At 43.4% G+C, this 27,235-nt stretch overlaps 2 protein-coding genes across 8 annotated transcripts in view; both read left to right on the plus strand.

The window, feature by feature from the left end:
* The window catches only part of LOC108937311 (vesicle-fusing ATPase), a 28,669-nt gene extending 13,097 nt beyond the window's left edge, over positions 1 to 15,572 (plus strand). For 2 of the 3 annotated variants that reach the window (XM_018757142.2, XM_018757149.2), the window contains 17 exons: positions 332 to 498; positions 738 to 845; positions 1,178 to 1,253; positions 1,823 to 1,978; positions 3,040 to 3,239; positions 4,995 to 5,160; positions 5,351 to 5,425; positions 6,279 to 6,466; positions 7,470 to 7,565; positions 7,980 to 8,136; positions 9,171 to 9,304; positions 9,405 to 9,471; positions 10,751 to 10,830; positions 11,065 to 11,199; positions 11,424 to 11,537; positions 11,742 to 11,797; positions 14,144 to 15,572. In XM_018757142.2, the coding sequence (XP_018612658.1) occupies positions 332 to 498; positions 738 to 845; positions 1,178 to 1,253; positions 1,823 to 1,978; positions 3,040 to 3,239; positions 4,995 to 5,160; positions 5,351 to 5,425; positions 6,279 to 6,466; positions 7,470 to 7,565; positions 7,980 to 8,136; positions 9,171 to 9,304; positions 9,405 to 9,471; positions 10,751 to 10,830; positions 11,065 to 11,199; positions 11,424 to 11,537; positions 11,742 to 11,797; positions 14,144 to 14,165 (1,997 nt within the window). In that variant the 3' untranslated portion in view covers positions 14,166 to 15,572. Of the gene's footprint in view, positions 1 to 331; positions 499 to 737; positions 846 to 1,177; positions 1,254 to 1,822; positions 1,979 to 3,039; positions 3,240 to 4,994; positions 5,161 to 5,350; positions 5,426 to 6,278; positions 6,467 to 7,469; positions 7,566 to 7,979; positions 8,137 to 9,170; positions 9,305 to 9,404; positions 9,472 to 10,750; positions 10,831 to 11,033; positions 11,200 to 11,423; positions 11,538 to 11,741; positions 11,798 to 14,143 lie in introns of all 3 variants that reach the window. The other variant, XR_001966334.2, reaches the window with a different exon arrangement.
* A 727-nt stretch (positions 15,573 to 16,299) lies between these two features.
* Positions 16,300 to 26,268, plus strand: LOC108936623 (uncharacterized). Of its 5 annotated transcripts, none has more exons than XM_018756131.2 (12): positions 16,300 to 16,402; positions 16,645 to 18,055; positions 18,584 to 18,834; positions 19,231 to 19,432; positions 20,411 to 20,567; positions 20,673 to 20,775; positions 21,084 to 21,122; positions 21,585 to 21,611; positions 22,045 to 22,184; positions 22,281 to 22,443; positions 23,930 to 24,000; positions 24,481 to 26,268. In XM_018756131.2, exons 3-12 carry the CDS (start codon positions 18,594 to 18,596, stop codon positions 24,703 to 24,705), a joined length of 1,368 nt encoding a protein of 455 aa, XP_018611647.2. In that variant the 5' UTR covers positions 16,300 to 16,402; positions 16,645 to 18,055; positions 18,584 to 18,593; the 3' UTR covers positions 24,706 to 26,268. The 5 variants fall into 5 exon arrangements, with proteins under 5 accessions (XP_018611647.2, XP_018611656.2, XP_018611673.2 ...); XM_018756140.2 differs by having other exon boundaries at positions 16,645 to 18,051; XM_018756149.2 differs by having other exon boundaries at positions 16,301 to 16,402; positions 16,645 to 17,901.
* The last annotated feature ends 967 nt before the right edge of the window (positions 26,269 to 27,235 follow it).

A 27,235-nucleotide genomic window follows, 5' to 3' on the forward strand; every position in this document is an offset into this window, starting at 1 on the left:
AGTCTGTCTGTCTACATTCTTACCTTTCATTCCAGGAGTGGAATAATACGTAGTGTAATTTACTCTATTATTCAGTTATAGTCCGAATATAAGTGACGCTATCGGTAGTGCTGGTGCCTCACGGCTCCTGGGATGTGGTTTTCGGATCTGTGTTTGAACCTGACTCCGCCTGTGTGGAGTTTGGGACTTGTGATTTGAGTTACTATCCTGTATCGTTGACTAAGCTGCATATTTGGGATCCGAGTCGAGCCGAACCCATCCCTGCTAAATGTGGTTTCCAGCGTGAACTAATTCTCATGTAACGTATGTATCCCTCCACTTTGCTCCTCAGTCTCCAACTACAACTTCGACAAGTCCAAGCAGTGCGTCGGGGCGATGACCATGGAGATCGATTTCCTGCAGAAGAAGAGCACCGACAGCAACCCTTTTGACTCGGACAAGATGGCCGGCGAGTTCATCCAGCAGTTCAACAACCAGGGTTTCACTGTTGGTCAGCAGGTAGGTGGGGCAGTTTGGGGTCCACTGATTTTCTTTTGTTCCTTCAGATTCCCTGGTTGGCTAATGCTCATCTTCAGGGGCCAGAGCATGACATGGTTTCTCAATCAGGAGTTTAAGGACACGACAATGTGTAGAGTGGAGTTCTGTAAATGAATCCATCTCTGTCTCATCACTCTCCTCTCTCACTTGTTTCCCTGTGTCTCCTTTTGCCCTTACTGTATGCCCTCTTGGGTACACAGCTGGTCTTCAGCTTCTGTGACAAACTGTTTGGCCTACTGGTAAAGGATATTGAGGCCATGGACCCCAGCATCCTCAAAGGAGAGCCGGCCTCTGGCAAAAAGCAGAAGGTACTGGTAGCTCCCGCGCAACACTGTTTAAAAAACCAAGTTTGCAGGTCACCTAGTGTCATAGTAGCTCTGTGGGGGGTGTCTGGCTGGACGCGTGTGTCTGCCTTGCCCGCAGTGTTTCTTTTGGTATCTGTGTTTTGCCCAAATGCTTTGTGCTCTCTTGCAGATCACTAGAGACGGTGTGAATTCTGATGTCCTTGAACTGTTAGCTTATCTTGGTGGGACTCGGGTTCCCTCCCACATGAGTGGAAGGCCTGTCAGTTTTTATTACTCACTTGTGTTGACTACGAATTGTGTGGTAATGCTGTTTCCACGGATCTAATCCTATTCAGATTGAAATCGGTCTTCTGGTGGGCAACAGCCAGGTCATTTTTGAAAAGGCGGAGAGTTCTTCCCTCAACCTAGTGGGTAGGTAAAATATCTTCCAGCCAGCAGCTTTTTACATTGTTGCGTTGGTACACCGATACTGAGCATTTGTCCATTAATCCGTGGGGAAGTAGCCATAATAGTAATATTTGTGTGCTTATTGTTCAGACGGCAGTAGTGTAGCGATTAAGACTGGACAAGCTCTGGACATTAATGAGACAATCACAAGCTCCAACTGTTGCATTAATTTAAATGCGCAAATTACCGGGTGCTATGAGGTAGTACAATTAATTCAGTAATTGAAGTTAATAATATTATGCAGAACAAAGGGAATGAATTGTTGTCTGAGTAAACAGGTCTTCTGTACACCCTGGATCTCCTATATTGGTTACTTTGGGATAATTAATAACTATAAACAGTTGTGCTGTTTCCTAGCAGAGTCCTTGTGCAGCACAGCTTTGTCCCACCTTACCAGATTTACTGAAGGGTAACTTGTCTTCACTGTCGTATTCATTTATTTATTTATTTCTTTTATTTTTTTTTTTAAAACTATAATAGAATTTGAAGTTGCATTTTGTGTAAGGTTACCCTTCTCTTGGTACACCTCCCAGGAAAGGCCAAAACCAAAGAAGCCCGCCAGACCATCATCAACCCTGACTGGAACTTCGAGCGTATGGGAATCGGCGGTCTGGACAAGGAGTTCTCAGATATCTTCCGGAGGGCTTTTGCTTCCCGGGTCTTCCCTCCTGATATAGTAGAGCAAATGGGTGAGTTCTGGCTTGCTACCCAGCATGCTTTGTGGTCTATTGGAAGGAACCACAGCAAAGTGCTGTTTTGGTTGTGCGTGCAGTGTTTTGTCTTCATGTGTGGATGGCTAGAAAGATGGAGATGTCTGAGGTGTACAGAAGCGTTGAAGCAGTGCCAAATGCTTCATCATCAAGTGACCCTACCTAGCAGGAGCCTCGAGCACATTTATACCACACCTACAGCACCTTATTTTTGTCAGTTATTTTTGTTTGCCTCTATAGTAGTCTGCACAGCTTTGTCCATTTTTTTCTCCCACTGTTTCCGGCCTTCTTGTGCGTTAGGCCAGCCGGGGGTGTCGAAAGGTACATAATTTAGCAGATGCACTTCTGTGTGAGAGGAGAACACATCCTTCCTTTGAGCAGCCCTACTCTGTGTGGGTGGCAGTGCAGGCAGCCTGGACTGGTACAGGAAGTGACTGAGTCAAGGTGAAATCTTCGGGGAGGCAGGCTGGCGCATTCAGCACTTTGGAAGTATGTTCCATGACTGTGCTTGTTTGGTATTCAGGAAGAATTACAACAGGCAGCAGGTTGCGTAGTGCTTAGAGCCGCTACCTTGCGCTCAAAGCACCCAGGTTCAAATCCAGCCTCCTACTCTGGTACCCTTGCCCAAGGTATTTGCCCTGAATTACTCCAGTAAAAACTCTGAAGCTGCTTAAAAGACCAAGTCAATGTAAGCAGCCTAATATTGTGTATAATATTGTCAGATAAATAAATGAATATAATGTAAATGTATATAACTGACAGCGTGGCCACCTGTATGAGGGAGAGGAGTGTTGAACAGTGTACCCTCTAGTTGAGGCGGCAGCCCACCCACCCTCATTGTCCAAGACTAAAGGACCTATCTGGATGAAGCAGATGAGTTGGCAGGCAACCAGTTTTCCGGAAGCTTCCCCAAAGCTTGGAACATGTCATGTTTAATATCAGTGTTTCTGAGGCTGTACTGTCTGAGCCCGACCTCCATGGTCTCGTTGCTTCGGGCAGTGAGTCGTGCCCCCAATCACTCATGTTCTGTTTGTTTCCAGGCTGTAAACATGTCAAAGGAATCCTGCTGTACGGACCCCCTGGCTGTGGCAAGACCCTGATGGCCCGGCAGATCGGCAAAATGCTCAACGCCCGCGAGCCCAAGATTGTTAACGGGCCTGAGATCCTCAACAAATACGTTGGAGAGTCAGAGGCGAACATTCGCAAGCTGTTCGCCGAAGCCGAGGAAGAGCAGAAGCGGGTGAGATGGGGTGGGAAGGTGCATGTGGTGTGGTTTTCAGGGTCAGTTTCGCTTGCTTGAGGACTCTTGGATGGAGCTGACCTCTGTGTTCCACACCCTTCGTGCAGCACAAAGCAAATCAGACTTGGCAGGCAAAGCAACCATCTCAATTGTGGTTCACCTCAGCGACCCCGATTGTAGAATGACCATTAATATCCAGCACAGGATTAACCCTCATTTGGCTGCTTTGCACTCAGATGCATAGAAATAATTTCCTGGCTGTAGAAGTAACATCAGCTTTGTAACTCAGTGTTACAGAGCAGATTGAAAACTCAGCACCGACTGATCATTACAAGAAGAATTTAGTGTGAAATGAACCAAATCGTGTTTCGGATTCTGTTTCCGGCCCTCTTGGGTATTGATTGATCAGACAGTCATCTTCACTGCGGCTTCTAAAGTCTCCTGGGATGTGTTCTGGGAGTTTCTTTTAAAGGAGCACAAAAGGCATGGCAGTGTTGGAGGCAGTGTTTAACAGTGGTGGAACATAGCTGCTATTGTTCCTCTGCAGGGTGTGGGCTTTTAGTCATCCAGAACAGCTTTGTTAGTGCTTCCCACAAACCTGTCATGCGCCTGCCAAAGAGCCGTTGCAGATAGTAACACGTGTGCTACTCGCTCGGGTGGCGCTTGCTCTCCAGAGGAGGGCTGGGTTTATAATTAGACCAACCTAGACAGTCGCCTTGGGCTACAAAAATTTTGCTGGCCCCAAATATCGCTGCTAAAATGGGAAAAAAAAAAAAAATTGTAATCTTGGAAAGAAATATTTTAAACTGTGCTTAATAATAGTTTCATTCGAAAACTGAAAAAGATTGACCACCTTATATATTACACAACTTTTGTTAAGTTTCCAAAGTTCTTAGTTATGTCAGTTTTTGTGTTGATTATAAGTAAAGTTTAGTGATTACAAAAATGCCACTGGCTCTTCTGCACTGTCACTTTTAGTTGGTTACTTTACAACCATTGGAAGATTCTAGAAGGTATCAGGACATTCTAGAAAGCATCAGATGGTAAAAGAATATGCTGAATATTCAGTGCTTGAAACCCGGTGACAATTTCCCAAAATTTGCTAATTTCAAGAATGTGAAATATTTTTCTAAAAACTGACATATAGAACAAAATGCCAAAATTTTTCTTAATCTAACAAAACCAATGCAATGAAAATGCAAAGAAATGGAAAATGCAAAAAAAAATTGACAATTTTTGTTACATAGTGTTATGTAAATATTGTATAACATCTCCTCCTGCTTGAAATGTTGCAGCTCTGGAGGAAACTTTCTGTGAAACTGTTTATACAGTAAATAGACAGTTAATCTGTTGAATTCAGATTTTCTGAGACGTTCTAAAGGAGAGCAATCGACTCGGCACATTTTCTGTAGAAGGGCCAGACACCGTACCGCTGATGTGCAAAAGGGCATTTTAGACCACCAGGACTGAAAGTGGGATTGGAAAATGTTTGGAATGTGTGTGAAGTGAAAAAGTAATTTTTTTTGCAGTACGTGGATTGAACAGTGTGTTCATTCAGTAGACTTAGTCTCATAAAACATGGAAAGCAGTTTGGGATCCCCGTTGCTGCCTGACTTGTCATCTACTGTGCTGTTTATTATACCACATCACCATCTGCTGGTTGGGTATTTTCAGCCAAAAGCAATTGAAGGTCCATAACCACATCACCATCTTATATGTGGTGACTTAACTGACCCTTTGTCTTTGTCCTTTCAGCTGGGTGCTAACAGTGGTTTGCACATCATAATTTTTGATGAGCTGGATGCCATCTGTAAACAACGTGGCACCGGGGCCAGCAGTACAGGCGTCCACGACACGGTGGTCAACCAGCTGTTGTCCAAGATCGATGGTGTTGAGCAGCTTAACAACATTCTGGTCATAGGTATGAGAACTCACTCTGGGATCCTAACAGTGGAGGTATGGCCCTGTGATACCGAACTGAAGGCGTGGAAGGGGCTACCTGCTCAGGCGCGGTGGAGCACAATAATCATTGCCGTCTGGGCGCAATATGTACAGCTAGTCATGTACCGTGGGAGGTGTATGGGTGTTGATATTTATCCGTGCTTCTTCAGGAATGACCAACAGGCCAGACTTGATTGATGAGGCCCTCATGAGACCTGGCAGATTTGAGGTGAAGATGGAGATTGGTGAGTCCCCCTAGCTTTGTGTCAGAAACAAAGTCCCTACTTCTCACTTGACCTGTTTAAATGTTTTCTTTCCTTGATTACGACATCTCTGGTTGCATTTCACCTTGTCCCCAAAGTACACTCATGACAAATGGATTTAAAATGGCCTGTGAGCCATTTTTGTAAATCACAACGTTGACCAGAGTTTAGAATTTATCATAATTGTAATTGTCACCATTCTGAATTTTTTTTCTTTTTAAAATGGTTTTATGCACAGCACAGGGTCAAAACAGCATACAGATAGACTGTACACCGCAAAGAAACAAATATGTCCAGATACGTAGAGCGAGGGCGCAGGGCTCAGGGTCAAAGAGTTACACTTTATCACAGGTATGGTCATGTAGCACTTTCTGTTAACTTCCAGAAGGGTGTCCAGATATTCCAGAATTCATTGGAGTTCTCATGTAGATCAAATGTCAGTTTTTTGAGTTGGAGAGACTTAAATATTTCTGTCACCCACTTGTTTGCAGAGCGAACTTCAGATGTTGACCACAACGTTAAAATAACTTACTTTTGCCAAATGTGCAACAGTAGATAGTTCATGTACCATAGCATCATCAGAAAAAGTGTTTGGGTTGTGATTTAACCAGAGGATAGTTGGGGAGTAATCAAATGTTTGTTAAAGGTTTTTTGGATGGTTGTGTGTACCCCAGATCAGTAAGATTGAACCTTATCGCATTCCGAGAGTAAATGTATCAAAGTGCCTGAAGAGCCTTTGGATTTCTTAGGTTGAATGTCTTAGACAGCTTCTGAATTTGGTTATTATCCCCAGATTTCTCTTAGGGTGGCCTTTTCCCGTCTCTCTGTTAACCAGGCCTACCAGATGAGAAAGGCCGGTTGCAGATTCTGAACATCCACACGGCCAAAATGCGGGAATTTAACCTTCTGTCGAGTGACGTGGACCTGTCCGAGTTGGCGGCCGAGACCAAGAACTACAGCGGTGCTGAGCTGGAGGGGCTTGTCCGGGCCGCCCAGTCTACCGCCATGAACCGCCATATCAAGGTGAGCCTTAGGTGACTCTTGCTGTGTCCATTCTCGATTCCACCGCTACAACATTCAGTGGATGAGTCTGCATTTCCCCGGAATTTGTCAGGCACTTCATTTTATCGCAGTGCTGATGTTTTATAACCTTAGTTGGCTCCGATCCTAGAGAATCCGGGCTCTCAAAGGCATCAATAGTGTAAAGCACAGACCAGTTTTAAGTTGACTACTGCATGCTTGTAAGTATTGTATGTTTAATACAATACATATTTTATGATTTAACATATAAAGAATAGGTATTAATTTATTATGGATTATGATCAATTGCTGAGAAACATATGCAGTCACACCAGAATGTTTGGCATGTTTTAATAGTTCTGTTTTATTCCTCTTTTTAGGAATTTATCTTGTGTTCTTTTTCACAGAAATGTCTTTTTTTTTTTTTTTTTTTTTTTTTTTTATGTTTATTTTGGATTGGACTTTGGAAGCAGGAGGAGGGTGGTCTGGCTGGAGAGTTTTGAGAGAGTGTTTTTTGTGTATCGGTGGTGAAAGATAGAGAGATTTGAAGAGTACTGGACATACGCCGATCTTGTGTTGACCAGTGTATTTTACTTTGAAGATCTAGGAATATTTGTTTTGATTTTTCTGCTCCCTTGAATTTGTAGCCTCAGAGTTGATGGGAATTTTCCTCTTCATTTATTTATCCAGTTGCTTGAAAGACTTTGGGTTACGGCTTTGGTTTATAAAGATGGACATTAATACTGTAAGCTGCGCAATACCAATTTAGAAAATGAACAACAACTGAAAAATGTTAAACATTTTCCAAATAAAGCTCAGCCCCACAATTTCCTCTGCTCACCAACCTAGTCAAACGAGTCCTGCATTAGTCCAAACTCATGCAGATATGTGAGGAACATGTAGGAACTGGACATGGTGGGGTTTGTGAGCTCTGGCTGTCTGGTCAGTTTGTGAGATCAGTTGAGTGAACTGAGTGGAGAACAGCTGTCTCTGTCTCCCTGTGCAGGCTAGTACCACAGTAGAAGTGGACATGGAGAAAGCTGAGAAACTACAGGTCCATCGTGCAGACTTCCTAGGATCTCTCAACAATGACATCAAGCCTGTGAGTCTTGCATGCAACATTCTCTGTGCCACAACTGGTTGCTTCCTTAGACTTTCAGGAAAACTGAGGTGATCTTCGTAACATCCCCCATTTAATAGTCAGCTCTGTGCATATCGTCACTGCAGCTGCTGCCTTGCTCTCGAAGGACCCCGTTTTGAATCTCAGTACTGCTGTAGTACCCTTGAGCAAGGTTCTTACCCTGGCATGATACATTTTAAGTTGCTTTTGAAAAAAGCAACAGTAAAATGAATTAATATTTATATTGTATTTTTAAAAACATTGCAAGTATTCACACCTTCTGTTTTGAGTTGTCTACAACTCCAGTGGATTAGCACTTTGCAATATGAAGAGTGTAAACAATGCTGATTGAAGTTGGGGCAGTGATTTTGATCGCCAGTTACTGTCCCCTGTCAGGCCTTTGGTACCAACCAGGAAGACTATTCCAGCTACATCATGAATGGGATCATTAAATGGGGTGACCCTGTGACCCGGGTCTTGGATGACGGGGAGCTGCTGGTTCAGCAGACCAAGAACAGTGACCGTACTCCCCTGGTCTCTGTGTTGCTTGAAGGTGTGCTCCGACTTTTGATCTTGCACAAATCTGCATGTGCCAAACACGCATCTAACACCCGTTACTTAAACAAATAAATTAATTTCTTTTGTGAAACTGCCAGTGTAAAGAGGTTCACTTACCATTGTTTTTAAGAAGGGGGAAAAATCAGTTTCTGGACAAAAATATGTCATTTAAAATGAATTAAATTGCCAAAATAAGAGCTGTAAACATATGTATAAATAAGTAGTTTCACACTAGCTTTAGATAAAAGCTTGAGCTAGAAAAAAAAATAATAGTATAAAGCTGCTGTTACAGTTGTGATATTATACTTACCTTAATCAAGAGTTCTGATTGATTGAGGCTTTCAGGGTGATGGCAAGAAGGAAATAAATGCAGTATTTGGTTCTGTGTCTGTGCGCTTTGCAGAGTCAAAGCCATAGTAGGCAGCGAATAAAATGCCTGTTGTGTAAGTAAAATGACTAATGTGCAAAAATGAATAGGCCTGCTGTGTGACAAAGGGTATGTATTTTCATCATTCATTCTTTGTAGCGGTTTTTAGTTGTATGGGGACCCACTTACGTGAAGGCTGAGTGTATATGCATAACCAATTCCACACACATCACAGAATAAAAAATAATTCTTTTTCAGCCTTTAGATTCAGTGCTTTTTGTGAGTAGAACTGTGACAGCAACTTTCACCATGAACTCGTCACTACTGCTCGCATGTCTGAGAAATATTGTGTACTGTAGAAAATATTTATAATTGCAGATGAAAAATTTCTTTGCATTCATATTTGTTCTGATTCAATGTGGAAGTATTTGAGTCGGAATAAATGACCTCTATTTCACACAAGCTGGATTCAATAGGTTATCTGGTGTCATCGAAAATTTTCTTTACATCATCTGAACTCTTCTAAATTTATTTAAAATTAACTTTTAAGGCACTTTCCTGTTGTGACTAACCCTAACCCTTCCAGCTGAAATGAAGAGCCATACAGTTGTTCCTAGTCATGTAGTGGAGATTCAACGTCTCATATTTTAAATCTGTTCTAGGACCACCGCACAGTGGAAAAACAGCACTGGCTGCCAAAATCTCTGAGGATTCACAGTTCCCCTTCATCAAGATCTGCTCTCCAGACAAGATGATTGGCCACTCTGAGATCTCGAAGTGCCAGGCTATTAAGAAGGTGAGGTGGAAGCCTGGGGTTCTAAAACAGACTTCATTAAGTACGTAGTTTTTCTTCATTGTCACTGCAAGGTAACTTTGCACTTCTTGACATATTGTAGGTCTTTGACGATGCCTACAAGTCTCAGCTAAGCTGTGTGGTCGTGGATGACATTGAGCGTCTGCTTGGTAAGAGTCCTGTCTTATTTTTGCCTTGTAGTCTTGGCCATTTAAATTTGCTGCGATATTACATTGCACCCATAATTACGTCACAAGACCAGATGCCTTTGCAGTAACCTGTTTGGCTACTTTGGGCCCTGACTGCTCATTGATCAATAGCAATAGCGCACATGAGCTGAACAAGGTGAACAGTGACATTTACATTTATTCATTTGCCTGACACTTTTCTCCAAAGCGACTTAGAGTGTTAAGCACCCTACAGGTATTTACCTGTTTATAAAGCTGGGCAATTTTATTGGAGTAATTTTGGGTAAATTCCTTGCTCAAGGCTACTACTGCTGGAGCTGGGATTCAAAGGCAGCAGGTCTAAGCATTACAGTAGCTGCTGCGCCAATGAATTTAAATTTGAGATGTATACAAAAATAAAGACTATTTCCAACTTGGCTATTTGCAGAGTCTTAAGGCATATTCTGGATTTCCTGTGCAGACAAGATTTTTAGTAAGCCAATGAAAAATATTGGGTTAGTAAGATGGGTGTCGTAGATGGGCCCCTTTGTTGTTATGGTGTGGAAACTCTCAAGGAACAGAATTATGTTTACAGAGATTATATCTGTTGGTTGCTCAGTTGAGTGTTTCTATGTGTGGTCTGTACTCAGTGAACTGGAGAGAACTAATTATGTGAGCGGCTGGAGTTGCTTCTGACTGAGCACCGAATAACTCCCACGCTGACTGGCAGGAAGAATCTAAGTGTAACACAGCTTTTGTTGTCTGATTAGCTGACTTGCTCCCACCTCCTAAACGTTTACTTTCAGGTATTTCTGTAACAACTGCATATCTTTTTTAAAGCCACAAACATGATATTCATTGGAAGCTCTCCGGTCAAACAAAGTATCCTGCGCTCTGGAAATAGGTTTTGGAAGATGTCCTGCTGCCAGTATTCCAGAGGCAGAGGTGTAATTCTCATTTTTGGTAATATTTTGAAGAAAGCTTTGTGGCTTTCTGGCATCACTTTTGGACTAGAACTCGTTACATATGAAATATAAACTGGAACATCACTCAAGTCTGTCCAACTCTTACTCAACTCAAGTCCTGAAAAGATTGTGAATTGTAAAGCATAGCCCAGCTCTGACGTTGGTTACCTTCTTGTAATGCTGGTACAACCAGTGTTACACAATATGATGATACCAAATTTGAGCTGAGATGGGCTTCACTAAAATAAGAACTTCATGCTTCATACCTGGTGCGGTGAGGTGACCGCATGACAGACCTTTACTGTTTCCTTTCCTAGACTACGTTCCCATAGGGCCACGTTTCTCCAACCTGGTCCTGCAGGCCCTGCTTGTACTGTTGAAGAAGCCCCCACCAAAGGTGAGCACAGAGCTAATGATGTGATGCAGCTTCATAGCACTCTGTCTTGAGAATCACAAAATGGTCAGAGCTTTTGCCTGAGAATCAACTCAGATTCACTTTTATAAGTAGGCAAAATTGCAGGTTGCTCTACAAAAAACATCAGCTAAGCAGTAGACAGTACTGATAATAATTGCTCTCATCATTGCATCATCACTGGCCAGTCTAACTGGTACGGTGTGGTTCAACTTTTAGGGCCGCAAGCTGCTCATCATTGGAACTACCAGTCGCAAGGATGTCCTACAAGAGATGGAGATGCTGGATGCTTTCAGCACCACCATCCACATCCCCAACATCTCTACTGGGGAGCATCTGGTTGAAGCTCTGGAGGTAGATTGGATAGAGGAGTTGGAAAAATGAGACGGAGACTGAGGAGGAATAAGCACTTGATTGGATATAATTGAATAGAATGAATATCCCACTCTCTGTATCCTGGCAACAGTAATGAAGACAACCTTTTTCAATTCTAAAGACCATGTTTGTTTGCTACAGTATGTGCCATACAAGCTTATTGCCGTTTCTCGCTTCAATGCATTGTTCTCCCCTTGCACTAGCTGCTGGGCAGCTTTACGGACAAAGAGCGAGCAACCATTGCCCAGCAGGTCAAGGGCAAGAGAGTTTGGATCGGAATAAAGAAGCTGCTCATGCTCATTGAGATGTCCCTTCAGGTGAGCTTCATGCCATCATGCAGTCATCATCCATCATGACTGTCCTTTATGGTACTCCTGAAGAAACAGACATGCGGTGTCCAAGCTTCTCTCCCGGCTCCCGATGGTGCTGTCTGTTCATCAGTTTTTAAAGCTCCCCTTGTAGACTTCAGCATAAAATGCCGAAATGTCCAACTCTTTAATGCGTTTTGTTCATTTTTCCAGATGGACCAAGAGTATCGAGTCAGCAAGTTCCTGTCACTGCTCAGGGATGAGGGCGCGTGAGTATCCTCTTCACTTTGGCAGAGATCCTCCCCATAACTTTTCCCTTCATTCATAATCATGCTCTTCACAACTCATTGCATCATTCATAAATATCGTAACCATGGTCCATTATATCCATTCATGAACCTTATTTTCAGGACCCTGTCAACAAATCTTTCATTAATATGTTGTGTGAAATTGCCTGTCCTTTGCAGCACAGAAGCTGTGACAAAAAAGGGTCATCTATTTACATATTTACCTTTTTGCTATTCACTGAACATGATATAACCTCCTTTCCCAGTAATAATTGGTAAATCGGTTCTGATTGTTCCTATAATCCTTCATTTTAAAGCTAGAGGCCCAAAGCCTATTAAGCACACCTCTCATAAAGACCCCACAAGTCCCTTGAGAGAAACTGTAAACCTGAATGAGCTCAACACACACACCACATGCCACCTAACATGACAGTTTCCGATTTCAATGACTGGTGTTATTTTCCTCTTAGTCCGTGGTTCAGGGCTGGTCTTTGCCATTGTAATCTTCTGGATCTGGATTGTTCCTCATTCCCAAGACTCGAGACACACTACACACCATCGTTTCTGGCAAATGGTCAAATGTGTGGGACTTTCACTGATGTTATTTAGTGCTATACTTAATATTTTCAAAATAATTGTTTCAATGCATATTGTTTCTTTCTTTTTTTTTTTTTTTACCAATATGGTGAAAAATTAGTGATCCCAGTGAAGAGGGTGGAACTGGTACAAAGAATACAATTCCTTCCAATTCTGCATTTTCAATGAAATATGTGATATATATTTTGAGTTGTATGCTTGAAATCCATCCATTGGCAACAATTGCTTGTCCCGAGTGGGGTTACGGTGAGCCGAAGGGGGAAGGGACACACCCAGGCACCCCAAGCAGGGCTCGAACCCCAGACCCACCACACAGTGGGCACTGGCTTAACCCATCATGCCACCACGATGCTTGAAATATCTTTAACTATTTAAATTTTTTTTTCCACAATTTTGAATTTAATTTCACATAACTGGCCAGTTTTTCTAAAGCTCTTTTTTAATTTGGAGGAAAAAAATAGTTTTATTGTTATTAAAATTTTGTGTTGGTCTACACTGTCCAGCCATTCCAATATCCAGACCCCCAAAGTCAGGTCATTCGTGGATGAACTGTGTAGTAATTCCTCCACCTTATCCCATAGACCAGCGATAGGAGGCACGAGCAAGGATTCTTCCCTCACCTTTTTTGGTTAATTTTTTTTTTTAAATTCATTCTTGATTGTTTTGTAACCGCCAGGTTGGATGAGGCCAATCACATCCGAATTTAGCCCATTTTCCCCGGGTTAGACCCAGCAGATGCAGTTACACTGATGGTAAGGTTCTCCGTGTGAAGCTGTGCCCTCTCCTGCAGAAGGAAAATGGACACCCAGCTTGTAGCGTAGCACCCTAAACACCCTTCCCTGTTTCCAAACCTTGAGCAATCACACGGAAGTAAAGAAGCTAATTTCACATTTGCATTTCCCTATTCCCTTTTTTTCTTTCCCCCCAGCGTGCTCCCATCCCTGACTCTCCCCCGCACTCAGTTCTCACTGTTCCAGTTTAAGCCCCACACGTGCCATTAGAAGGAAGCCACTCAGTTCAGTACAGAGCTCTACATCACATCTCAGAGGTTACCCAGAATCAGTCCTCTTAGAATGCAGTCCCTCACAGCACCGAATTTTGGTCCAATTTCTAGTTCTTCCTGAGTCCCAGACCAGTTTGTTTCCTGTACGCAAACATATGCGACTGTGTCTGTGCTGCTGCCCCGGCTACACTGTCATGGAAGTACATTCTTTCTCCTTATGGTGTCTCCATTACTACCTACCCCCTTCAAGCGGTTGTGATGGTAATGCATTACTTTAACTTTTTCAGAACTTTTGTCTTGCTCTTCTAAGTTTTACTAGGAGTCTATTTTACATTTAGTTGGGATATTTGAAGATAGCAGGCAGTAGACTAAAGGCAGAGTTACCTGGGTGTGAAGACAATGAGAAAACTTTGATTTAAACCCCGGGCTCAGGGTGAACCTATGGGGTGACTATGACCACTGGAGATACCTTTCCTTCATTCTTTAGTCTTCAGATGCTCCCAAACTGCACTCAACACTTAGACGGTAACCTAAAAGTCAGAGGTACTGTACTTCGAGCCCACTAGACTGTATTAATGCATAGCTGTCTCTATATGTAAAATGCCAAGGTTATGTATTTAGAGAGCGGTACTTGTGAGCTTAGGTGTTCCAGAAGATGGACCAGAGCCAAAGACCTCTGGTAGTGACCTTAACTGAGCCCTGACCGCCCACTCACCTGTATCCCCCAGAGATCGCAGCGTCTATCAGTAGATCCAGTGCACCTGTCTGGACCTGGGAAATGGAGCTGTGGAGGTGCCTCCCCCCAGCGGAGCCAGACGGACAGGAGATCAGCCCAAGTGTCACCCTCCTCCTGCTCTGCATGTTTCCCATGGCGACGACCACCTCCCCCCTTAGTGTATCTGCGTATCTATTATTGAATAAATGAATCTTTGTCTTGTGCATTACTGCAGTTTCAGTGATAAATACTGTGAAATGTGCTCTGTGCTGGTAGAATTGTGTCCCGTTTCTGTTGCCGTATATTTGTATATATAGCAACCAGCCCGTACACATTTAATGTATTTTCCATTTGTGCACAGTGAAGTGTGTGTATATAAAGTGTTGTGTTTAGCATACATATCCATATCTTTCATTATTTAATATATTTTGTACATAGTATGTATAATATATAAATGCATAGACTAAAATAATTATATGGTGAAGATACTGTAATTTTAATTTCTATTTGACCTCATGTTACAAAGTTTGTGTTTGAATTGATTTGATTTGGATTTTGTGAAAGAGTGCTATTCAGTGTATAGCTGCTGTGAGTCTGGTTGATGCCATAGGTGTGAGCCGGGCAGTTTCCACCTGTAAAGTCAGGTGTATATGGTAGTAACAGGAAATACACACCTCCTCCCCTTCAGGTGGAATTTTATGTACGTGGCGCTGTATGTTGGCGTGCAAGTGGAATGAATGCAGTGAAATGAAAAAAATTCGATTGTCTCAGTGCAAGTAGTGCAGGAATATCACTGACAGCTCGGTGGAAGACGGGGGCAATAACACGGTTTTCTTCTGCCTGCCACAACCTGTATAAAGTGACCTTTCGTACAAGAGTGGGGGGAAAAGAGTCACAAGAGCTCTATATACTTGTATGGTGCCTGACTCAAACGCTTGTGGCGGTGAGAAAGGGCTATGCTTTATCTGGCAGTGATCGATTCGCTCTGAAAATCGAACGGGCAAACACGTTGAAACGTATTTGTTTTTCTCGGTCTAACAGTATGCACTGTGCTGGCAGCACCGGCAATCAGACAAAGGGCATCGGCAGAGGTGTGATCTGGGTCTCTCCTGTTTGAACAACCACCTGCTTTTTCTTCACCGATAAGCCAGTTAATGTTTTCATCTCCTGCGCTTTAATTCTTGTGTTCAAATTCCCACATTTTACCATCACTAAATTTAACTTTCTCTCCCCGTTTGGTTTCTACACACAGTTCAGAACAGTGTTGTCTCTGTCTGCTGGTTCTAGCAGGAAAGAACACATTCAGGCTAAAGCTCATCTGTCAGTCTGAAGTGTGTTTTACTGTGAACATGTGCTTGTTGTCCCATGTTCTTTGTTATGGTTGTTATGATAATGTGGCAACATGCAGATGTACTATTGCAATAAAGCACAGACTCCTTCAATGAACAATTTTCCTCTCTTCTATAACCCAGACAGGTGTGTACTGATCTGCGCGTGTGACCACTTGATTACTTCCTCTCTGCATGTGTTGTTTTTTGCACTTGGCGATTAAGATTATATGTTACAATATGTGTGCCGTAACAATGTCTGATTGGAAGTGGGGAACTGGACTGCAGAAGTTCTTATTTGGCATTATTCTTATTCTAGGATGGCACAGCAGGTAGCGCTGGTGCCTCCAAGCTCCTGGGCTGTGCGTTGCGATGTGGATTTAAAATGCGGCTCAGCCTGTGTGAAGCTGGCACGTTCTCCCTGTGTTTATGTGGGTTTCCTTCAGGTGCTCTGGTTTCTTCCCAGAGTTCAGACAAATGTTCCAGGTGAATGGGTGACTAAACTGCCTGTAGTGTGTGTGAGGGAATGAGTGTGAGTGTGCAGCTGCCCTATGATGGACTGGACTCCTGCCTGCAGTGCCCCTGCCTCACGCCCTGTGCTTCTGGGATAGACTCTGGACCACTGCAGCCCAGCACTGGTCAAAGCACTTATTGAAGATGCATAGATGGAGAACTTTAGTAAAAGTCTGCAAGCAAAGAAAAGAATAACTCCCTTTTTGGGTATATACAAAAAAAAAAAAAAACCACTCCTGACCTAGTGACCCCCAACAGCTAACCCTGGTTGCCTTTTTTGGCGCAATGCAGGCCCCGCTTGGCACATTTCCTGCCAACTTGACTACCTCCTTTGCTCACGTGGTGCGGGGCAGGAAAAGAAGCGGCAGCTGAAGACGGAGCCCTCCCAACGATCCGATCGACTCGAACCTTCCTCACTGGAACCAAACCAGGTAGATATTCTGCAGCTGCTGCGGAAGTCCCAGTCACAAGTAGCAGACAAAATTATTCAATACTTGTTCCAGATGTGGTTTAGCACCTTTTAACTGGGAAATATTGTAGTTTTTTGAATGAGGAAACACTGCTGCCAGGGCTGGACCCCACTTCCTGTTCATAAGAGTGCATAACCGTAGGTTGAATTCTGAGAACCCACACTGTTTACTTACTCCCACTGCACCGTTGTTTTACTCTGCAGGTAACCTCCCCGGGTGCCGCTTCCGGAACCATCCGGGCATTTCAGTACACGATGCGCAAGACGCCAGCACCCAAGTCCATGATCACCACATGGGGCGGCAGGGTTTGTGGCGCTCGGCTGAGGGCCGTAAGCTGGTAAAAACCAGGTGCTTTGAGAGTAAACGGTGTCTGGTGCTGTCGTGACAGAGACGAGTGTAAAAATGGCATGAAACAAACGTGTCGTAACACCCATCTGAGGTATCCATATGTCAGCCAGTTCGCTGGAAATCTACTGGAGACAACACACTCTCACTTTTACACCATTATTTACTTAGCTAAGGTGTGTCATACACGAAAAAGTAGTTGAGACCTATTGAATACAATTTCTCAGGTGAAAGACCGACTGCTCATTCGTGACAAATGTGGGGTTGAGGTACTGAGGCAACCCACGTCGTTGTGAACGCTGTATTTTATACAGTACGCTGGCGGGGAAGTGTCTTGCTTTGCATAGATGTGGGTTGCTCAGTTTGTACGATGAAAGGTGTGTAAATCTAGCTACAACCCAGCCCTTAATTTTTGTCCTCTCTAGAGGACATCTACTGGGACTATTTCTACCACTTTCAAATAAAACCACGTGTTCGGCCTGTGCTTCGGACCACAGACCACTGCCTATGAAGAGTATAACTACATCTAGAAGGAGAAGCGGGTGGAAAAAAAGCGAAATTTATTTCCCTCAGAAACTTTTTCGCTTGCGCTTCCCTTCCGAGTTCCTCCTTCTTGAACATGACAAGCGAGCGGGAAAAAAAAAAAAAAAAAAGCGAAGGACGGTTTCGAAAAGGGAATGAAAATAACAGTGCGGCACGTGAACGACACTAATGTATATTGTTATTCATTATTAGTTTTATTTTAAGAGGAATAATGTGTGAAAATAGCGAGGGGAATGCGAAGTTCTGACGCAAAGCACAATTCGACCATTGTGTCGTGAACCGTTTATGTTTTCGTGGTTCATACAACGGCTATAGTAATAATATTATACACAGTATCACATACTGATAATGAAAATGATGATAGTAACAGTAAAAGCGGAATTTGGAGCTGGGGATGCGGTTCGTCCTTCGACTCGACGACCCCCAGCGGGTCGGGCACGCGCTGAACACACAACCACTGGGTGGGGCTCGAACCGCTTCCTACAACAACAAGTCTAGGTCCTTCTACGGAAATGTGGAGGTCGAAGTCCGAACTATACGGATCTGAAGAGGTGAAGTGAAAAAGGAGAGGTGTAAGTAAACTTTAGGTGCACACCACCCGAGTTTCGGGGCGGGGAGCGGCGGGGTATATAAAATATAAACGACAGGATCATTTTCTCGAAACGCGGAGCTGCTGGGTCACCAGGTACTGAAGGTTGGCGCTGCTTTGGACACCGTACGAGGTGGGTAAGTTAATGTAAACACTCTTCCACACAGCGGGACACACACATGTTCACTGCCCGCCACACGGGACACGTTTCCTGGGCTCCGGAGCTCCGCACGAAACACGCTGGCTGCCGTAATCCTTCGTAAACGTGCGCATTGTTATTTCACCGATTGAGCTGAATCATGAATGCTTTGTGTATTTCCACTACTGCTTTTCTCTATGATCTTTCTTCTCCTCTCTAACTCTTTCGTTGCGGAGAAGAGCCCGCATACGCGCTTCCCGCGAGCTACTTGATCCGGAGGTGAGGCGAGTTTAGTAAAAAGCGCCGCGGTGGTGCGCGTTCAAAAAGTGCGCGCGTGCTTCTCATGAAATGAACACGTGCTTGAAACGCAGATGGCCTGCTTCCAAAAAGAAAAGGCAGGGGGGGCAGTTTTCATGATTTCGTATTCATAGGTGTGAATCATTGTAGGCTACAGCAGCACGAAAGGCGTGGTCCTTCACATGATCTGTGTTTCAGAGAGGGGAAACACTGTATCTTCTCTGCTCAGAGGCTGCGGGATGTCGTTCGATAAAGACATTCGAGACATCATGAAGATGATGGGAATGAGCAGCAGGATGACCCCGGTGAAAGACGTTTACGAGGCCAGAAACACCGACCTGCTCAGTGTGGTGAGAATCAAGAAGAAAACGTGGAAGAGCTTCTTCGGGAAAATGTGGGCCTCCAACATGAAGGAGGATTACAGTGTCACGCAGTATAAGCTGAAAGCACTTCTGCAGGACGGGGATGCGGTTGACTTCGGTAGGTCACCTTAGCCGGTGTGATGGAGGCCTCCATCTGTTTATTGGTCCCTCGAGTTTCACACGTGATTTTTTTCTAGACTTCCAAATCATCCAGATACAGACATGAGGGTTGTGGCAGGAGACAAGACCCAACCGTAGGCCGTTTTCATGATTCGCGAACAAGTGGGGTGGTTTCTCGTCTCCAGATCCAACATCTGAAAAAGTTTAGCTAAATATCATTTTTGATGCACCATGATGTGTTTCTTGATGCAGTTGTCTTGTAAATGTGAAGAAATATTTTAGATGGAACATCAGAGCTCTAAACGGAGCGAGTCCTTGCAGCATGGTAGACGTAAGAGAGGACGTCTGGTAAGTCTGAACTGACCTTACTGCTGACCTTTCTGATGTCCCTCAGGCAGTGTAGCACACGATGATTTTGTCGAAATCTCCCACGAGACTAATCTCAGCGTTGATTTGGATGTCGGCGGCACGATGTCGAATGGCATCGTGGATGCGGGGGTGCAGATTGGGGTGGACGTAAAGCGCTCAACATCAAATTTCAAACTGCAGCTGAAGTCCCAAAAGCTGCATGAAATTTTTGATGGACTCGAGAGCAGGTAATTTCATTGGTGGCTGCTGGTAGGTACATCTTCATAACCTTTTTATTATGGTGTCATGAATGAATGAATGAATGAAACTTCATTAATCCCAGGGGAAAATTTCACCCATATTATATCTGTGGCCTAAAGGGTGCCATAGCAGTTATGAATCCCATTGTTTGAGTTCAGATGAGCTGTGGTCCCAGTGCCCTATTATGTGATGTTCCAGTTCCAGCTAAAATCATTACAATTTAAACTTCACCGAGGTGTATATTAAACAATTCCCAGGACCAAAATGACGGTAACGCTTGTTCTCTGACAACTTGTAATAATTTTTTTACATGTGTTACAAATCTTGGGATTTTTTTCCCTGGCCTTTGGTGTATCACGTTAACCAGTTCAATCTAATTGACAAAATGGATTTACGTTTATGTGACGCTTTTCACCAAAACAGTTTACAATGTTAATCTACCTACAGCTACTTAGTCATTTGTACAGCTGGGTAATTTTACTGGAGCATTTTAGGGTAAGTAGGGTACTGTAACAGCTGGAGGTGAGATTCAAACCTGTGACCTTTGGGTCCAAAGGCAGCAGCTTTAAGCACTACACGATGGGCTGTCCCCTAGTTTGAATTTGGATTTGAATTTGAATTCTCCAGCTACAGCTGAACTGGAAAAAAAACCCCCAATCCAGCTCATCTGAGACGTAAAAAACAACGTACGCAGTAGGTCTAGGTGACTGCAAGGCCCTGACCTGGTCTGTATGTTAGTGTGGGAAGTGCTACTAAGTGCTCTCTTTATTTATAAACATCTTTTAGTGCTTGGAGCACACGCACTAACTCGACTCGGGCTCTTCTGTTAGAGCCACGCTGAACCCGAACAACCATTCTTTAATCACGTTCTCCCTCACAGTGAAAATTCCTTGCTATATTTTTGTTCTATTTCCAGTTAAAGACCAATTAACCAATTCCAATTCTTAAACTTTTCATTATTCCAGGGGAAAGAATGAGAAGCTAATTCAGAGGCTGAGGGGTAGTTCCAGTGTGAGTCTGGGCTTTGTTTATGAGGTCCTCAGATCTCCTGGACCTCTCAGCCTTCACGCCAGTATCAGGGGGGAAGGTAGCCTGCGGCTGAAACTCGCACACGTCTCCAAGGTAACTCCTTCACCTTCTCCATTGTTTTTTTTTCTCAGAGGTTCCTGAACTCCAACCAGGTATTAAAAGCAGAATATGAGGTGTTGCTCTTGCCTTACTGCCCAGGTGGAGGCCTCTGCCAGTGAAATGGTGGACCAGAAGGTGACGTTGCCTTGCAACTCCACGGTGGCCTTCGCGGTGTTTCCACTTGACTTTGCAGATTCCCGGAGTGAGTGTTTTTGGGGTGATGGTTGGACCAGGGTGAATGGCAGCACCTGTGTGAACTGGCTGAGGTGTCGGTGGTTAAGAGCCCCGGATAAGGTGCATGGCCTTTGCTGAATGTTCAGGTTGTGTTGTCAGAAGAGAAAAACTTATAGAAGAGCTGTAGGTGCCCATCTGGCATGGTGCCATTTGACAGATTTGTACCTGACCCAGTAATGATATCCCTTTGGTAAGGCATACAGCTCTGGCAGGGTGGTGTATCTCAGACAGGTGTGAGTTTATTCCTTAAACAGTTCTCTTTATTCTGCATTTCAGGCGGAACAGAAGAGAGAAGCCTCGTTTTGGGCTCCGATGGTATAGTACAATCCCCGAATTTTCTTTGTTCCCACACTGCCTCAGTCAGCACAGTAATGGCAGAGCTGTATTGCTAGGCCTGATTTGTAGTCCTGAGATACAGTACCAATCAGAAGTTTGGGTTCATTTGCTGGAAACCCACAAAGCACTCGATTTGTACACAAAGCACTCGATTAGTAAGTTACGTGAGGAAATGAGGTGCCGAGTCTTCCCGGTTCTTGTGCAGCCCTTCCCAGAGACGTGGGTTGCTTTGGCGTCACTCTTATGTCCCATTCGCGCCGTACAAGTACTGCCCAAATGTGCTCAAACTTTTGACTGGCATTGCAGCAGTGAACACTGTCTTCCGCATTGTGAAATGGACTCTGAAAGTGTCTGCACGTGCAATGGCCGGCATGAGCCGTCAAAGACGGGCAGCACTTTTGAGGGACACGGACTTGACAACGTTGCGTTTTTCTTCTGCAGGTTATGCTGACTGGGAGCTAACTGGCAGTGAGTGACGAGACGCATCTTGCCTGGTTTGAAAAACAAAAATACACACAAATAAACATTGGCCCCGCCGCTGTCTTCACGTATTCGAAACTCTGTGGCATGGAAAACTTCTGCATACACTGGGGAGTGAGGGCAGCATTGAGTGAGATGTGTTGTACTGTTAAGTATCCAGCTGATGTTTGAGTCCATCCTATTTATGAGAATTTTTTTTTTTTCTTTTCCAACAATTTTCACTTCCATAACCACTTTTTTTAAAAACTGAGACTTACTGCATACCTGCAGCTTCGTACCGTGGTAGAATTTGTAGTTGCGATTGGTCTGTGTATTGAATGCGCCATTTAGACAGGCAAGGTAGGGCTGATGCCACCAAGTGGAGTCACGTTGTGGCTGATCCTCTTGACCTGCCTACACATCATCCCTTGTTTTAACCCAGACTTCAAGGTCACACAGGAGAAGTTGGAAGCAGAGTTCAGGGTCTTTGGAGATTTGAGTGCTCCTGTGAAGAAGCATGTCGGAGAGCTCATGTTAAGGATACTGTCTGGTCCTCAGACCCTGCATCCTCTGGACTGGATGGTAAGCGCTCACCTTGTCACGTTTTGTGGTGGTCCTGTGGTGGTCCTGTGCTGCGTGCCGACATGTTAGGGTGCCAATATGTGTGTGTCCATGCAGCTGGAGGAAGGCTGTGTAGATGAAGACAATCTCAGCAGGGTGACAGAGGAGCTCCAGCCCACCGTCAAGGAGCTCATGGCTGTCATCGGACTTTTCCCTGCTGGGTCTGCAAAGGCCAATGACCTCCTCAGACCTCTCAGTCTGCTGGTCGGTGCTTTGGCAGGTGGGTAAAACGTGTGTTAACTCTCCTAAGCAATCTTCTGGAACGTGGGAAGACGTATGAGCATCAGAAGGTTTCCAAGACTCCCATCCACCCAAGAAACTGAAAGTACAGTTGAGTCACAGTTTATGCACATCTAACTTACCTGTTGCAGACATCAAAGATAAATCGAAGGAAGCCGGTACTACAGTACACTAGGTAAAAAGAAAAAAACGGAAACTGAACAATTAAAGGAGTTTTGATGGTGATGAATGTATGCATCCTGCTATATTATTGTTATATTCTAAGGTAGGACAAGGGGCTGCTAAAGTAGGATGGTGGACAATGAAAACCAAGAGATTTATAAGTACTGAGCAGGTTCTTTAAAATAGGAAACACGTAAACTTAAATCTAATAACAGGTGCTACCAAGCTGTGAGAATGTGACAAACTGAGTCCAAGTAGGATTTCAGGCTCCACCTGAAAAGTACACTGACAAACTGCATTTAAGCACTGAAAATACAGACAATTATAGGTAGAAAGTACAGGAAAAAATAACAAAATTAGGAAAGAACAAACTGAACCACAATCACAAATTTTAAAAAGAGCAATATAAATAGCAGCAGTGCCAGTGGAGGTTATGAGCAACATAAGAAGCGACTTAACAGATCTGGTTCATGTTAATAATGTAAAATGCAGAGACTGATTACGTAAGACAATAGGGAACACGAGGCTACAAATGAAAATTTGCACGGAGATTTTTTTTCTACCACCACTGATAGTCTGGTCAGAACCCAGTATTTGATCTACATCTAATTCTAACATCATGTAGTGTTATTTTAAGTAAGTTGTGCGTTTCAAAAAATATGTTCTGCAGTTGTTATTAATAACTGCTCATCCGGTGCAGGGTCACGGTGGTCTGGAGCCTATCTCAGAAGAATAGGCTGTGAGGCACAGTACACCGTGAATGGGATATCAGTCTGTCTCAAGACATTCTCGTGCACATGCACACTATGGGCGATTTCGATTCACCAATTTACCTGAAACGTGTCTTTGAACTGTGGAAGGAAACCAGAGCACCTGTGGGAAACGGACACAAACAAAATGAGAGTATGAAAAGTTGGGTTCGAACCTGCTGTGCCACCCAAAATGTTTGATGTTTCTCTTTACTTAGAGCACGGTGTTTGAGTGAGATGCCAGTGAGCTGCATGTTACTGTGACATCATGGAGAAGTTAATCCTGTGTTCTGACAGGCAGCTTGATCCTGGAGTGCAGAACGTGTGACTCGATGCTAAATTTTAGGCTGATATTGAAATATGAAATTAATCCACGAGGGGATTCTGCACGACACCCAGATTAACTCTTCTTGTACCGTGATTGATTGAAGTGTCCGTACCGGTGCTGTACTGTTGTTCGATAAAGAAAAATTCCAGAAGAAATGAGCACAATAAATGGTCTGAACTTCTGCTAAGAAATAAATGTAATATACATGACTTCTCTCTATGGTGCAGACCTGGATGAGGAGGCTGTGGCCATGATCGGGGCTCTCGAGCCCAACGTCTTACAAGAGCTGTTTCGCCTGGTGAGCTTTTCTTTTTTTTTTTTCTGGAAGCATTTCACTAAAATTCCACAAGGCACCAAAAGTGAATGTTCTTTTATGCTTATTGAATGCTGTTTTTGTTAATGTGTGTCTGAAGCCATAATTAAGTTTGTACATTTTCACGATGCTGAAAAAGTTGAGAGATTTTCCTTTTGTAAGTTTTTTTTTTTTTTTTTTTTTTTTTTTTTTTTTTTTTGTGTGTGTGGTGGGGGGGAAAAAAAGAAGAAAAAGATTAAGGCTTGAAATCTGGATTCTCCGTACAAATGGAAGGGGTTGAAATGAATGGGCTGTTGGGAAAGAGGCCTGTAACGTTATTAGGTCTGTAACGTTATTTCACAATGCGCCGTGACGCCCCAACCGTGGGAGCAAAGCACCCTGGGAGCTGGTGTGTGCGCGCCTCCACTGTGGTGCAGCTGGGCAGCAAGGTTCGATGCGCTGTGATTTAACGCCATGTGTCGACAGATTGAGGGCGTGATGGAGAAGGCGTGCAGTGGGGAAGCGGCAGCCCCGTCGCAGTGGAGGAACCAGTACTCCGATGGCACGTGCAGGGTGGCTGAGGAGGTGCTGAAGGCATCTGAGGTGGTTCTGGACAAGGACCAGCTGGACCCCAGTGAGTGGACTCCGGACGGAGGTCTTCTGAGTCTGTACATTGCGCTGCGAGGACTGACAATGCTGCTGCGCCCCTGATTGCGTTGTGCTGGATATTTGCCGAGGGAGAACTACTGTTCATCATCATCATCATCATAAAAACAGTCAACGTAATGACTCATTATGATCAGTCATCACACTAACCGTGCTCCTTAAAAAGCCTTAGGGCGGTGATATATTTAGATCTTGAGCTTTCGTTATTTAATCCTTTTCTCACAGCAGATTAGTCTGTCTCTGAAACGTCTGACATTTTATCCGCTGGTTGTCCTAAATGTTTTGTAGCACTTGGAGTGAATTATCTCTCTTGCTTTAATCTAACAAAATATATAATAAGAGACGGTCCCCAAGTTACGATTTTTCGACTTCGCAATAGTACGATAGCAATACGCATTCAGTGGAAACCGTACTCCGAATTTTTAATTTAGATCCCCCCCCACGTGCAACATGCGGTACAATACTCTCTCGTGATGCTGGGCAGCGGCAGTGATCCGCATTTCCCAGTCTGCCACGCGGTGTATAATGCATACAATAATAATGCATATATGTATGCATACAATTGATACTCTACAGTGTTGTATGTTTCCCAGTGTTTTTCTTTTTTTTTTTTTTTGGACACCCCCTCCCCCCATATCTACGTTGTTTTGTGCGTCCATCATGTGTATGAAATGCCCACCCGTGTCTGCTGCTACTGGTGGGAAGAAGAAGGGGAAGAAAATTACTCTTGAAGAGAAACTCAAGATAAATGCCCAGTGTGGAGGAAACAAGCCCGTAATGGCCATCGCACGTGAACTTGGACTTGTGCAATCGACGATCTTGATCATCTTAAAGGATAAGAAGCGATTATGTTTGGTAGGTTAGGTCTATTAAATGCATTTTCGACTTGCGTTACGTTCCGATAAACCCATCGCGTCATAAGTCGGGGACCGTCTGTATAACCAAAGACTTGAAAATCACTTTTGAAAATAGACTCTAAATCCTCTTGTGTTTGACCGTCTACGACTATTTTAATAGCCTGGAATCACAAATTTCTTGGTTTTTGTCTCTGTCCACCTTTTCCATGTAGTAATGGTCACGCTTCCTGTCCACATTTGTCAGCGTTTTCCATTTTTATTCTGTGCTTCATAATTTTGCACTTTGTTTATATTGTTCTCCCTCTAGTTGTTTATGATTTTTTTTTTTTTTTTTTTCCTGTTCCCCCTGTTGATTAAAGCAGCTGTATGGTACATTTTTATGTAAATACAGTCAGTGTCATATTCTTTCGGTTAACTGCTCCTTGTCCCAAACCTGTCCCGACCCAAACACTGCTTCTCACCTTGGTGCACTGAAGACGGAATTCCGCCTTTATAGCATTTTTAATTTGCTATAATATAATTTAACAATAATCTTTATAGTTATGTTCAGTTTGTGGTGTATTTGTTTGGGGGGGAAAAAAATAATCCAGTAGTATATTAGGTGAGTTATATGTACAATAGGGGTCACCTTTGTCCCTGAACTCCTCCATTCACACTCCTTGTGTAAATATTTAATCCTTTTTTACAGAGGGTTTGTGATACTGCCTTTTATCTTCTTGTTTTAAAAAAAAAAAAAAAAAAAAAAATTTGAAATTCCGCTTCTGTCTTTGTTACTGTTGATCTTATAATTTTGGAAAAAATTCAAAACCATTTAATCAGACTGGAAAATTGTATCCTTTGAGCTGTTATGGTTATGGCTGAAATGACTTTGCAGGCATTTAGTGCATTTGAAATACAAAAGACTTTAATAAAAGATGAAGATTTTTGTTTCATTTTAAATTTGAATGTTTCGAGTTCTAACTCTGAATGTCACAATTTTAAACATACACACACACTTGTTGGTTAAACATGCTCACAGTTGTTTCATTCTCTTCTCAGCTGATTTACTGAGGAACAAAGATCCTTTCTTCAGCTGTCATATATACATCATATTAAGAAAATAATTTAAGCTGCTTCATGCATTTACAGATGAAAAGAATTTCACCAGCGTTCTTGGCTGTCCTTAGTAAAATCAGTAACGATGCAGTAAAGTTCCAGCATTACTCTTTTGTCATGTCAGATACACTTAATTTGTTTTATTGAGATCTCAGTCCTTTTGTTTTATGGCAAGTAACATAGACATGAGAATGATTCATAAATGAGAACACCCCTTTTTTTCATAAAACCAAAAATATGTATAACATAGATCAGCAGATTTTTCCTGTGGGTGAATTTCTGTTTGTTTCCATTTGTCTCTCTTTCGTGCATCTGCTGCCTTAATGCTGCCGTCGAGAGTGACTCACAGGCCTGCCATTGTGTGTGTGTGTCTAAAAATGACATACCACTTCAAAAGACACTGTGTCCCACCACATACTCAGTAAAAAAATGTACTTGCTCAGTGTGTCATCAAGATAATCTCGCTGTTGAACACAGAAGGGCGGCGGCACGGTGGCACAGCGGCACAGCGAGTAGCCCTGCTGTCTCATGGCATGTGGGTGGTGCGAGAGGACATGGGTTCAATCCCCACTCAGTCTGTGTGGAGTTTGCATGTTCTGCCCATGTCTGTGTGGGTTTCCTCT

This window comes from Scleropages formosus, chromosome 8 (assembly GCF_900964775.1).
Source record: "Scleropages formosus chromosome 8, fSclFor1.1, whole genome shotgun sequence".
NCBI lineage: Eukaryota > Metazoa > Chordata > Actinopteri > Osteoglossiformes > Osteoglossidae > Scleropages > Scleropages formosus.

Bases quoted from the DNA above. Each gene is read 5' to 3' on its own strand.
- LOC108936623 (XM_018756122.2), top strand. From the start codon at position 18,537: ATGATCTGTGTTTCAGAGAGGGGAAACACTGTATCTTCTCTGCTCAGA. The intron at 18,835-19,230 runs GTAGGTCACCTT...GATGTCCCTCAG, and splicing joins CGGGGATGCGGTTGACTTCG to GCAGTGTAGCACACGATGAT. The intron at 22,444-23,929 runs GTGGGTAAAACG...TCTATGGTGCAG, and splicing joins GCTGGTCGGTGCTTTGGCAG to ACCTGGATGAGGAGGCTGTG.